The 13,903-nt window shown below is 38.5% G+C and overlaps 1 protein-coding gene across 2 annotated transcripts; it reads right to left on the bottom strand.

Moving 5' to 3' along the window:
* Positions 1-975: 975 nt before the first annotated feature.
* On the bottom strand, positions 976-13,687 carry thoc5 (THO complex 5). 2 transcript variants are annotated; one of them, XM_017485524.2, is made up of 20 exons: positions 13,568-13,687; positions 12,796-12,893; positions 11,790-11,933; positions 11,575-11,688; positions 11,383-11,480; positions 10,089-10,235; positions 9,474-9,588; positions 8,342-8,474; positions 8,083-8,160; positions 7,681-7,724; positions 7,430-7,529; positions 6,040-6,148; positions 5,798-5,899; positions 5,583-5,679; positions 3,975-4,086; positions 3,306-3,409; positions 3,005-3,092; positions 2,720-2,835; positions 1,288-1,481; positions 976-1,157 (listed from the first exon to the last, which is right to left on the bottom strand). In XM_017485524.2, exons 2-20 carry the CDS (start codon positions 12,889-12,891, stop codon positions 1,094-1,096), a joined length of 2,055 nt encoding a protein of 684 aa, XP_017341013.1. In that variant the 5' UTR covers positions 12,892-12,893; positions 13,568-13,687; the 3' UTR covers positions 976-1,093. The 2 variants fall into 2 exon arrangements, with proteins under 2 accessions (XP_017341013.1, XP_017341014.1); XM_017485525.3 differs by having other exon boundaries at positions 13,433-13,571.
* Positions 13,688-13,903: the final 216 nt, after the last annotated feature.

The following is a 13,903-nucleotide window of genomic DNA, read 5'->3' as shown; positions in this document are numbered from 1 at the left end:
GTCAAATGTGCTGCCAACACTGTAGCACCACCATCAAATTTGGGCCTAATTTGGTAGTACATTTATGGTTATAACGTTTTAGCTGAAACATTTGAAAGTTTAAAAATCATTTCTGAAAGATTTTAAAAATAAATGTTTTTAAAAAGCATTACATATCCATGTGCATCCATTTTCCATACCGCTTATCCTACACAGGATCACAGGGGAGCCTGGAGCCTATTCCAGGGAACTTGGTGCACAAGGTGGGGGACACCCTGAACAGGGTATATGTAAATTGTCACCCTTCTTAAAACTGCTTTCAGTATCTGGAAGCTTTTGTTGTTGAAGGCTTTTACCAAATCATAGCAGGGCACAATCGCACACACATTCACACACTACCGACAATTTCAAAATTCCAAGCAGCCTGTCTTGTCTTTGGACTGGGAAGGATATCGGGGTACCCAGAGAAACCCCCAAAACACCGGGATAACGTGCAAGCTCTGCGTATACATTACAGAGAAGGGATTCAAACCCCCAACCCCGGAAGTGCGAGGCTTGAAATTATTGTTGAGAAGGAAAAAGAATAAAGACTGTGACAGAGATGAAAAAGTTACAGAATTGCACAGTTTAGTTCATTCTTGAAGTTGCAAATTTAAAGCTATTAAACTATTGATCTATAAAATCTCAGCTCCAAATGTCCCTCGTTGCATCGTGAGTTTTTTTTTGTGCTAATTTTCATGACAATAATCCTGGAATGACTGTATATATAAAGTATTTACTCTTTCTACAGCATGTTTATCATGTAAAGAAGAAAGAGGGAAGTAAATCATGAACACGGCTGGCACAGGGTTAAAAGGAGACAGTATGTATGCTCCACCTATTGATTAAAGTTCATTAATCTGGGTTGTGACATCATAGATGTGAGGCTTCCTGGGCTAGAAAAAAAACAAATTCAGCTGAAAGGTTTAGCAAAGAATCCACGATGGAGGCACAATGTATCACAAAGTGTTTTATTTCTTATTCTAAACAGTGAAACAGTACAATATAGAATCAAACACTTGAAAAATTATTCAAGCTGTAAAAAAGAAGGTAAAATGTAGAGAAGGGGAAAGATTTAACGATGACTGAAAAAGCCCTGAGGGTGGTTGTACTTAAAAGGCTTCAGACGATTAGGTCCCCTGGAAGTCAAGAAAGACATTTTTTAATCAGTGGCTAAAGTGTGTGAAATGTGAAATATAAAATAAACAAACAACTGGTAATTACTTTGGTACAAGATCTCAGGTGATGGTGTACGACTGTGCACTTTACCTGGCAGAGCGTAAGCACATCTTCTCCCTTGGGAATTCTCTCGGACCCTCTGAGCCGTCACACACTTGGCTTTCAGTCTCCAGATAAACATCCAGACACACACATAGACGCTGGATCTGGTTGGTCAGTAGCTGCAGGCCTGGTCGGGGTCCCTGGAGTTCAGATCTAAACACATTCACCTCGCTCTCCATCGCCTGTCCGAAGAAGAACCAATCAGAAAGGGTGCTCACAACATGATGTCATACAGAATATAACCTTATAAACACACAGTTGCTGACACAGTTAAACTGTGCAGCCAAACACTACGCTAGAGGCTACTGGACTAGTTCTGAAATGCCGCCCCAGGAAACTTTTAAATATTAAATTACATATTCCAATAGAAGCCATGCTGTTAGACTTGTAGAGTGTACAGTTTGAGAGGTACATTTGTAGTATTAAACTTGCTTTAGGCTTCTTTGTGGAGCAAACATGGCAACCTATCACAATTTAAAAAAAAAAAAAAAAAAAAAAAAAAAAAAAAAACCAACAACAACAAAAAAAACCTGAGGCTACATACACATTAATCCGGATAGATCTGAAAACTGCTTTTTCTACCCTGGCATTTTCAAACGTTTTCCAAACATTGCTCATCCACACTGAAACGTCTGAAAACGCTTATGTCCCTATACTGTGCGTGCGTAAAAACAAAACAAGTTTGTAACAAAATGATATTAATCTTTAACAATCCTACTGGACCGCAGACACAACAGTAGCAGTACAACGTTGTCCTCCATCTTGTTTGTTTTGAGTTGAATGGGTCACATGACTAAAAACACGTTTCTTTTTTAAAATATCCCAGTTGTCTCAGTCCACACAACGACGCGAAAGTGGGCGGTTTTAAAATTTACCCACTTGGGAGAGCGTTTTAAATAAATATTTTGGTATTTAATATACTTTTTAAATAATCTAAGTAATCGATTAATCAAAATACAAACTAAGATTCATAGATTTATCAAGCTCATTTCATAGCCGTAATCTTCAAACGTCAAAAGACGTTTTTCTGAATCAGAACATCATTTCCTCTTGAAATATACGGTCCTACCAGGATTCTGCGATCGTAGAAGTTAGCGCAAAATCAAGCAAACGCCGCAATATTCAGAGGAGCTTGCAATTTTTGTGATGTGACGTCATCATAACCATGTGCGTCGAACATGAGTACAGCTAAAAAGGTCTCATTTACCAACATACATCACTGCTAAAGACCATACAAAACTATTTCGTGTGATTGCAAATTCGCCAGCTTCCGCAAAAAAAAAAAAAAAAAAAAAAAAAAAACCTCCACAAGTTTCATCACAAAATGTTGGAAATCAAGCCAAAATCAAGCATTTTTCACCACATAAATCACAAAATCCTGTGCAGACTGAGTATAACAGCACACTACTACTGTTCTTACCCGCAGGTTATCATCTGTGCGTCCACTGCGCTCTCCTTTCCAGAGCAGTGAGAGTGAGAAGAGAGGGGCGATCTCTGGATAGCGAGGATTCAACACCACCGCAGCCTGAAGACGAGCTGAGAGCCATAAATGTGTCACAAAATTAGACCACACTGGAGCTTTTACAAAACTGTAAGCTTGCGAGAAAACAATGTTTGCCTAGAGATTTAAATCCCATGCTTTGTTTGCCTTTTCATTTTGTGCTTTTAGTCCAAGTGAAAAGTATCTACCATGATACCTACTCACCCGTTCCCCTCTCCACTATTGCCATGAAGAACAGGTCAGTCTCCCGCACCAGGCCAGCCTGCACCACATGCTGCACAAAGCCTAACTCCTAAACACACACACACAAACACAAAATGTCCTGGCCACCGTGTATACAGGTATTTATTCTGAAAATGAAGTTAAAAGTGTGACTTGTATTGTATTTTATGACAAACGTCAGCTCACGCTGAACAACAGTGCACTGATTCTGTAAACGAGTCAATAAAACGATTCTGAGTGTACTATGACAGCATGAAAAGTCCCTGTAAACAAACAGACGTACCAGGAAATCTTGGTGGCTCATCATAGTCCAGCGAGACAGGCGAGAGACCACTTTAGCCGGGAAGAGATGCTGGCACTCAGTGGAGACAGGAACTATGCTGTGCTCTATAACAAGGGATACAAACATCAGTAAAACATGTTGTCTTGTAAACACAGAGGTTTTCAACATAATCTGCACTGAGAAAATAACTAAAACACCTCAAATGGAAGTATCGGGCAGTTGTTGGAGTCGTCAATAAACGTTTGTACGTTTTGTAGAATGCTACCATGAACATTTCAGTCTGTGGTATTTGTAACTTTAACTCAAACTCATTTTCAAAGGGGAGATTTTGTAAATGTTAAATCAACATACTGTAGGTCAAAGTACTAAACCTCGGGTCATGCCGCATAAACGCCAGAGGAGGCACAAGTAACGATACATAATTACATTTTATTGTATAACGCCAGTGTTGGAAAGTTGAATAAAACTACAGCTTAGGAAGAGCCAGACATTATGGTTATTGTTAGAGTATAACAGCTATATTTTTGAATTGAATTTCCAGTGTAGAGTTCTACAACTGCCCTGGGGCTTCCATTAAAAGTGTGCTTTCAAATCAACAGGCTTTCTTTTTATTCTTTTGTTACTATATTCTCAAAACCAAGCATGCTGAAGGCAATGAAGAGTGTGAACCTAGAGAGCTGAACTGTTTGTGCAAGGCCAGGCGAGACAGCAGGCGTCCTCTCAGCAGCTTCATGGTGCGCTCCATATGACTGGCACTGAGAGAACTGCGTGCCCCTTCCACCTGCAAGTGGTCAGTCACCGAAATCTGTCAGTTTTATTTTGTTAATAAGGCAAAACAGCATTCATTATTACAGCACTATTACGTATAAGACGAATCATTTATACAAATATAGATAGCCATGGGAGATGAACACACAGCACGTGTCATAACACCAGCACTACTGAATACGATACCAAATATAAGATTTCGCCTTATCTGACCACACTCAATAATTTGTTATGTATGAGGATGAAGATGAAGGGAGACTAAATACGATCAAACTCGGTATAATCGCCGTTAAGTCTAGCACTCAGATGCTCAAGGGAAAAGATTTTTTATAATTTCGTTGTACCAGACGTTAGTTGTTGGTGGTTTATCAGAGTTATCAAGGTGCATTTATGTGCAATAAACTATGGTTTAAAAGCGATGTGGATTTGACGAGGTGTACGATTAATATTGTCTTTAGCAATTCCCAATATAAAAAAACCAAGGGTCCCTATCAATGGTACAACTAAACACCTTTTCTAATTGAATCTTAACCCTGTTCCAGACAGACGTGATCCTGGGACAAAACCAAAACGTGTGAGTATGGATGTACTTAGTTACATTATTGCATTTTGGCCAAATAGATGGTTTGAGGGGGATCTATTTTTATTAAGAACGTAAGGTGTGCAGTATAAACTGACAGTGTAAACTGACATATCTTCAGACCTTTTGTGGTACGCATTAGTACACTTTCTGTAACGTATAAAAGAATATAGTTACGACCAAATATACGACAGCATCTCATTACGAATCCATAAACATTCTTTTAACTCAGTACATGTGCAAGAGACTATAATATAATACATAAATACAATCATACAGTATTTTGAAACAGTACATGCTAAGAAACAATTATCACACTATTTAGAACCAAACCAAAAAAACAAAACAGGCATGGCATCAAAAGTGCTGCAGTAAATAATAATTTACACTGATCATCCTGTTCAAAAGTTTACATCCCGCTGGCCCCTTGTATCACGTTGCCTTCTTGAGCATCAGTGAATGTTAACACCTGTTGTAATAGTTATGTACGAGTCCGTCAGTTGTCGTATCTCAAAATCATACAGACACTGTTGGAAAGAGGTCTAAATATGCAGAAGATGCTGGAAAAGCAAAGACTGTGCAGGACCTGGAGGATTTTTCTGAAGAACAGTGGGCAGTTTAACTGCTCAAGACAAACAAGGGACCCAAGAACAACTATCACAAAACATAAAAGCAGTCATTGATCATCCAAGTAACGAATCAAGCATATGTAAACTTTTCAATTCAGTAAATTCAGTTATTATTGTTCTTGTGGACTGTATGTAAACATCTGTTATGTGAAATAGCTTATTCAGTTCAGAACTAAATAAAAACAAAAGGCAATTTTAATGATTCCTCTTTTTTTTGTTTCAATTATTACCATTTTGCAGATTCTGCAAGAGGTATGTAAATTTATGAGCACAACTGTACATTCAGGAACACACTCATACCTGCGGTTTATCACTGGAGAATTGTAATCCTCCAAGATTCTGTACCCAGATGTATGGATGTCCAAAGTCAGCCACATAATCAGAAAAAGTTGTGATGCTATAGAACAAGAAAGTGGGACATCTGTTAGCTTCACGTTTTACTTCCCAAACTGATGCCCTGACATTACTGGTTTCCCTAATCAATATGTCTGAACACCAGCTGTAGTCTGACTTACCCCACTTTGTCAAACTGGTAGCGGTTGGTAGGGTTGGGGGTTTCTTGGCCATCATCAGAAGCGTACAGGCAGTTCAACAGAGATTTTGGGTTCAGCAGCTCCCTACACAGCAAGAGAGGTGTTGTTTAGGAAAATGTTAATAGTCTAGAAGCTGAACAGCTTCCTCAAGCTTCTTCACCTTTTCCCGTGATGAGCACTTTTTTTTTTTATTGCTTAATGGCCTGAAGAACATGATAACTCACCCTGCGCTGATGGCTCCTGAGAGGTCTGCAGAGGCCGAAACTTTTGCTTTCACAGTGAGAATGTTGAGGTTCATCAGGTAATAAAAAAACAGATGCAACACACTGCCATCTACAACAGAACAGGGAGAACAGACATCATGGCCATGCAGATAAGAGCATTTCAAAATGAATTGCGCAATCGCTCGTCCATACAGAATTTCACATTCTTTGCTTGATTTTACTGCTGCCTTTTTTTTTTTAAATTTGTCATGCGTCTTGGAGTTTGTTTGTTTTTTTGCAGAAAACTACTTGGACTGGCAAAATTGCAAGCACAGGATTCTTCTTTTAAACAACTACCAGTGAAGACACATATGCAATCATTTTCTATGATTAAAAAGTTATACCAGAGACAACATTCAGTACACATTTTTATTACTTTTCTGACCTCAAGAACCATTGGGCTCTCTAATATAATATAATATAATATAATATAATATAATATAATATATATATATAATTAAAAGAATACTGAAACATTTTAACAGTTCAATTCAAATTTAGCACCAAATAAAAATCGGTGAATTTCATTAACATAAAGTGTAAAAACAGTTTTCATTTTAAAGGGCCCGTTGTTTGTTTTATATTCATCTGTACTCTTTTCCTTTAGCATTCAAGGCACAGCAGCCATTTTTCTATGCGGGAAAGTGACAATGTTCTATGACAATGTTGCATGGTGTGCAAAATACGTTGCCTCCACCTTTGTGTAGAACATCCAGATATTGTTTTGCATGAGACTTGTTAGCTGTACTCATGTTCAACACACGTGAATCGAAGAAGGCTTCGGGTGAATGTGCGTTATGATGAAGTCACACAACTAGTCTTGGCCCAAATCTGCAGAAAATCTGCTGTAATTTCGAAAAATTGCAAGCTCCTCTGAATATTGTGGCGTTCGCTTGATTTTGCGTTCATTTCTGCGATCGCAAAATCCTGGAGGGACTGATCTGTTCTCAGGGATTGACGGCAAGCTAGCGCTTTTTTGCCATTACTGCCATATTGAAGTCTCCTGTGGTATACCGTGTAAAAACACATACCTGGCGGTTTAGATTTTTTTCGGCCCACAACCTAAAAGGCTTGCCATTCTCCCTCGTTTCACTGAGCCAAACCCATCCACCTTTATTTTTTTATACTTTTAGCGATCTCTGATACATCGTAGCCTTCCCTTCAGTAGAAGCCCGTCCATGCTAGCTAACCTGAATGACCTGGTAGCGCTGTAACATCCCCCTTTTTTTTCCTCCTTCGGAACTGCACTGATCTTATAAATGGCCCCTCTGCAATTCAATTCACGCAGTTCCATCGTAGCAACGGAGAAATTTAATCCCTGACTGTTCTGTACACTCACACACACACACACCTTTACACTTGAGGTCGATGCACAACGAGAGAGGATGCGGTTTCAGCATTTCTTTACGCTTGTCCTCAAGCTGACCGCCGACAGTACCTCTCCGTCGTTTCTGAACAAAAACAAAGTGGTAACAATGACAGGAATTTGTGAGGATTTACTCCAAATCTAGCTTTATTTTTGTTTCTCTGCAACAATCAACAGGATAAAATCAGTGTTAGAGGGCAGAATGCCGCAGAATGGGTAAAATGAGACTGACTTACAGTGTTTTGTTGTTCCTCCTCTGCATCAGAATCACTCTCATCATCTTAAGGAAAAAAACAGACACACGATTAATCACCTTAATCCATTTGGACTTTTTTGTTATTTTATTTTGTTACAGTTAGACACGAGTAGCATTTCATGATACAGGTGTCATATTCCCAGTGACTCATGGTAAGTAATATTTAACAAGTTTCCAGGCTAAACATTTCGAGTCACCCTCCCATTCTCTAAAAAAAAACATTTTGTGACATCATAAACTAAGCTTCTTTAAAACACTTCTTGAATGAATTTTTACATTTGTTAAGTATCACTCTATATAATCAGAATCAGACATCCAAAAGAAAGAAACCATTTAAAGAAAAGACTTGCACAAAAGCATATTTACAAAAGCACATTTTTACCTTGAGAATCCTCGGGTGGTCTGGAAAGAGCTTTGGCTTCATCCACATCTCCACTGATAGACATAGACAGATTCTTGTCTGTAAAACAAACACGTGTGTCCACAATCATCAATGGACGATAACAGCTGCACTTATATACTATTTGTACATGTCTTTGATTGTGTATGAAATACAACAGTTATAAAAGTCAACAAGTCTGGAACCAAAAAAAAAAAAGAAAAGAAAAATGCATCGTTTGAAAGAGAAGCAGCTGCATTACCACAAGCTTGTCCATAAGCACTGGCCTGCACAAGCAGCACGTACAGAGGAGGAGGAAGGTGCCGCGCGACCTCAGCCTGTTTCTGCACACGCTCAAATGGCATGGACAAGTACTCCTGAACAGGCACAGACGCCTGAGAGGGGAAGGGGGGGAGAAACAGAGGGGGAAAGAAAAAAAAAAAGAAGAGAGAGAGAGGTTGGTCAATATGATTTCTTTCCTCAGCTTAGAGCACGCTCAATACTGTTAATGGATTCATTAATACATAATGCCAGATTAGCTACTACTTTTAATCAAAAAACACAGTGTAAATGTAGCATCATGCTTAGTCCAAGCAAGCTGAGCTCCTCTACTTGTTGGATATGTTGTAGTTTAGTTAGATTAAATGGCCTCCAGTAGAAATAAAAGCAATGGATGTGATTAAAACCTGGGATTAATCACTGATCACATCTGATAAAGTGATAAAAGTACACGGTGGTCTCATCAAAACAAATAAACAATCCGGGCACAGTCTGACTTCTGTCAGTGACTACGTTTACATGGATAGCAGTAATCTAATTATTGACCTTATTCTGAGTAAGACAGTATTGTGATTAAGGTGTTTACAAGAGTTGCTTTTAGAATATTCCTTTCACGTTCCTGTTTTACATGTTATAGATAATAGATCGATTAACGTCACACGTCATTACATCCCCACGCCACGCCATCGGACGTTCCCTCCAGAATTTCACGCATCAACATACAGTTCATATGTATACCATTTTGGGTGTTTGATTTGAAATTTTACGAAAGCTTCAAGTGCAGTTAATTATTTGCCATGCTATACGTGCAAGTAGACGACTGCTTGAAGCCGTGGGCTGCGTCCCAAACCGCGTACTTACCTACTATATAGTAACCGAAGTACATGTACACACTTTAGCAGGTGTAATACATGTCCGTAACGCACTTCGATAATGCGACTAAAACAGGAATACTCCACGTCTTAATTCGATTTGTGTTTACTACGAGTATGACTTTAGTCGGATTAAGGTCATCAATAATCACTGTTTACATGGTAGTTTCTTAATCAGAGAATCGTCTTAATCGGGTTAATATCAGAATATCGTTGTCCATGTAAATGTACAGCGTGAATTACCTGCATGATAGCGTGCAGTCCTGGCTGAAGACTGCTCAGGTACTCCTTCTTCAACTCAATTCCTTTCAAGATCTTTTCCTTAGTGCACAGCGAGCTCTTGTACTGCTCGGCCAACCTAAAATACAATAGGCAACAACCAAATCCTAATCAATCATGTTCCTTTTAAAACCCTGCACACCGTAGGGTTACATGATAATGGCTAAAATTATGAACATGATTGTTTTGTCAATACTGAAGAAATGATCTATTGCACATAACAAGCCTGTACTCCTTCAGATGTGCAAATCTTTTAATCAACATAAGGTCAGTTCCTAGCCACGTTAATCTAACGAATCCTTTAAATGCTAAACATGACAAGCCAAATAGATAGCTAAAATATGTAAATAAATACTCCAAAAGTTAATAAAGACTCTAAAAAACTACATTTAATGTTGGCTAATTAGTCACTTTTAACCATACTCATCAGTATCGTAAGTCATCAAGGTTAAATGACTGGAAGCAAAATATTGTGATCATGATTAAATTACAATTCATTCTGGAGTCCTATATGCGTGTACGTTGAGAGGTTGTGTGGTGGACTTGTGTGTGCGCGTGTTATTCTTTCTCATTTGTCACCTCTTCCTCTGCTCCAGTTCCCAGTCCAGCCGAGCGAGCGTGAGCTGGTGAGGGTCGTCTTTGGTGAGATGAGGGCGGGAGATTTCAGCTGGGGCCTCCTTAAAGAACTCATCCACACTGACTAACTCAATCTCTTCATGCTGAGACCTACACACACAAACACAACATGGTTTATTCTATTTATATTTATATTTTTTATATATATATATATATATATATATATATATATATATATATATATATATATATATATATATATAGGCTTAAGGTACAACAGCACACTGAAAAACAGTCAAGATTGGTCTTAGGAATATTATGGCTGAAATTTCATGGTATAAGCTTTTAAATTGAAAATATTATTACAATTTTTTTTTGTATAAATGTGCAGTAATCTTACACTAGAGAAGATTCGGTACTCCACAAAAGGCTGTAGTGAAAGGTTTTTTACTATTTGGCAGCCGTTGCTGACGCATATCCACAAGATGGATCCAACTGAAATCTTTGCTGTCTGAGATTTTTCCTTCTTTCTGCCTCGGTTTTATTTTATACTATATTTGGCCCTGTGTGGTCAAAAGTATATGTTATAGAGTAGAATATTTTATTCTACTATTTTTACTTCAGTTTATTTTTTTCTTCTTCTCCTCTCACCGAAATTCTTTCATCTGATTTCATCTAAATTTTATAGGAGAGCTTTTACAGTTAAGCAATATGTATAAGATTATGTGAAACAATGGTGTGGTGGGGACGGGGGGAGATTATTGTCAGTTGTATTATAAAATTAACAATAAAAAGACTTGCAATCAAAAAATGTGCACGTCCTACAGGATACAATAAATCTCCAGAAAGGATAAAAAGATCAAACCCCCTAATTATTGTTCTTTCTTACAAACACAATATATTTTTGAGAATGACTTTTCCATTAAAAAAAAAAAACCTTCTACACAGTCAGTATAAAAATAGCCACCAAAAAATAAATCTATGCAATAGTGCTTAGCCAAAAACAGACAGCTGTTTCCTTTAGTTCTGGTCAGCAGTGCCATGTTTTTCTGTACGTTTCTTTTGTGAAATGTTTGGGTAGTCCCAGACTCAAAAGGGATGAGAACCACTGTAGTAAGTAATTTGATTGGGAGAAAAATAGACAGAAATAGAATGAAATGTTATTATTTTTAAACAAGTCAGCGGTAAGGTAATGGTCCAATCTAGCACCATGACTAACTGTGAAAGCGTACTTAGGAATGTCAAAAGACTAGCTTAAAACGGTTCCAACAAGCTACGTGAAGGTCTCCTCACTTACTTGAATTCGAGGCATTTGCCGATTTCTTTCTGAAGATGCATGACTTCATAGAGAAGATTCTGCAGCTGTAGGTGCAACACGTCCACTTTCTGCTTCGCCTGCAAAAAAAAAATAATAAATCACAACTCCACATAAGTGCGCTAGAAAGACAAGAAATGGGAAAAAAAAGACAAGCGCACGCGTTGTGTGTACCTCGTGTGTCTGATCCCGTGCTTTCTTCAGCCTCATGTGTGACAGACGATTCAGCTTCTTCAGAGTGATGAAGTGAACACATCCTTGCCTGCGTTTTGCTTCGACCTCTACACTCTGGATACACAAACACACAAATAGTTTTAGGTTTGCCCGAGTTACACTCCGCTTTAACACAATATTGACAGTTTTGGGTATTTTTTAAAGAAGGTACTCACGCCTTCTTTAGCTCCATTGGCTTTCAGTTCTTGGATTTCACCCATTAGTGTAGCCAGTGCCTCACAGGTGTATTTATACAGGGTGTAATCCTGTTCAGGGTCTCGACCCTCCAGTTCCGCTTCTTCATTATACGTACGCACATCCTAATGGAGGCACACGCAGTTAGAGATGCATTAGACATTGTGCGTGTGTGCATGTGTGTGTATGTGTGTGTATGTGCGTGCGTGCATTCCCTCGTATCCATCAGCTGGTCTAAGAGAATATATGCACATGCAGATAACCATCTAGTGTAATTAGTGTAAACAGAGATGTGCGAGATTGGCTTAGAGACTGAAGAGTGTTTTGATGAACAAGTCCTCACTGACAACAGCTTCCTCCAGCCAACACGGGTCGAGAGCAACTGGAAACCCTGCCTGTCAATAACAGTTGGCATGAGCCTTGCATCATCTCTGTTTCTCCTCACACATAAGAGAACTTCTGTAAGATATCTTTTACATGGATCATAAAGCTCTAAAGCATTTCAGTCACTCAGGTGACTCTGAATGTGCTGTAATAGTAAGTCATGGTAACTGCATTTGTGTTTTTATCTTGACATTTTCAATGAGGAGCTTTATAAGCAACTGATGCATCACAGTTGGGGGAATGCAAAGTGTACCAAAATTCTCCATACATAGGGAAAATTAACACTTTCTAGCAAAATGTCTTCCAAAATTTCTCATGCTTAGTTTATATATATATATATATATATATATATATATATATATATGGTGGTGCGACGTGGTGCTGGCAAACACAGTCCTCTATGTATGGAGACTTTTAGGACACCTAACTACTTAAGACCCATAATTGAAGGGAAGGAGCCTTGCAGAGACTGGGGACTTTATGGGACACCCCTGTTTATTACTACAATCCATTCTGAACAGTTATGTTGGGTTTCATTTAAAAACTTTGGAATTATAGTGTCTCTAAATCTGAATGTTTAATCTGAAAAAGGTGGACACTGACCTGGTCTCCTTCTCCCCGAACGCGTTTAGTTTCAGGAGTGCCGCCATCACTCCGGATCACTTTGGTCTTGCGTTTCTTGAGAGGGTCAGAAGACATAGCTGAAAACAAAAACACAGCACTAAACTAACACACAGATGGGGAACCTGCATTTGGCAGTATAAATAGATCAACAATACATTAATAATGCAATTACAGCGCATTCCCTGCTGGAAAAAAAACCCAATAGAGACCATCACAGAAATTCTAATGATGTCCACTACAAATACCATTACAAACCATCAAAACCATTACCACTATTGTTCCTTAATGATATCCACTAGACATGACATGCCACCAATAGAAGGCAACAAATTACCGCTAGAGACCCACAGGGACTATTACACTTTCTATTAAAACCAATACAATTCCCATTAAAACCATTACAAATTCTTTGAGGGTTTCTATTGTTGTTGTTGTTGTTGTTTTTAAACATCCAGTTTTCAGTAAAGTTCCACGCCGCTACCTGACACCTGTATAGGAAATTTAAAAATGGACTATATATTGTGTTACTATAAATAAAACCCGCGCATTAAATAACATACCGCACTATTTACAGAGGCAACATGCGGCTTTAGACTGAACCGCTAATCTACAGTACCTAGTTTAGCTAGCTAGCAACGAGATGGTCCACTTGTTTATTTTCAAGCCTCACGCAAGATCTTCCATTTCACACAAACGTTCATTTAATAACTTCGCATTGTAAAATCCGCTAACTAGCATCACTAGTCCTCACCTTTGATTAATTTCTTTTGATTAAGCTATACTCTTAACCAATAACGGAGCCCGGGATCATTTGCTGAACGTAACTACAGTCGCACTTCCGGCTTTTCCCCCCTTCAAAATAAAGGTCTGAATTTGAAAGACGTTTATTTTAATTGTTTCACATTTTTACCTGAGGGTGCATTGGCCCCCTACTGTCTCTGTTATTATTATTTTGCTTGAAATGTTGAGGTGAGGTTACATTTGTAACACTGTTGTATGTGTGCGCACACATTATATGGCCAAAATGATGTGGTCACCTGATCATTACATTCATATGTGTTTGTTGAACTTCCCATTCCAGATTCTG

The sequence above is a fragment of the Ictalurus punctatus genome, chromosome 14 (genome assembly GCF_001660625.3).
Source record: "Ictalurus punctatus breed USDA103 chromosome 14, Coco_2.0, whole genome shotgun sequence".
Lineage (NCBI taxonomy): Eukaryota > Metazoa > Chordata > Actinopteri > Siluriformes > Ictaluridae > Ictalurus > Ictalurus punctatus.
Note: the sequence above shows the minus strand (reverse complement) of the source record. Positions and strands in the feature narration are given on the sequence as shown.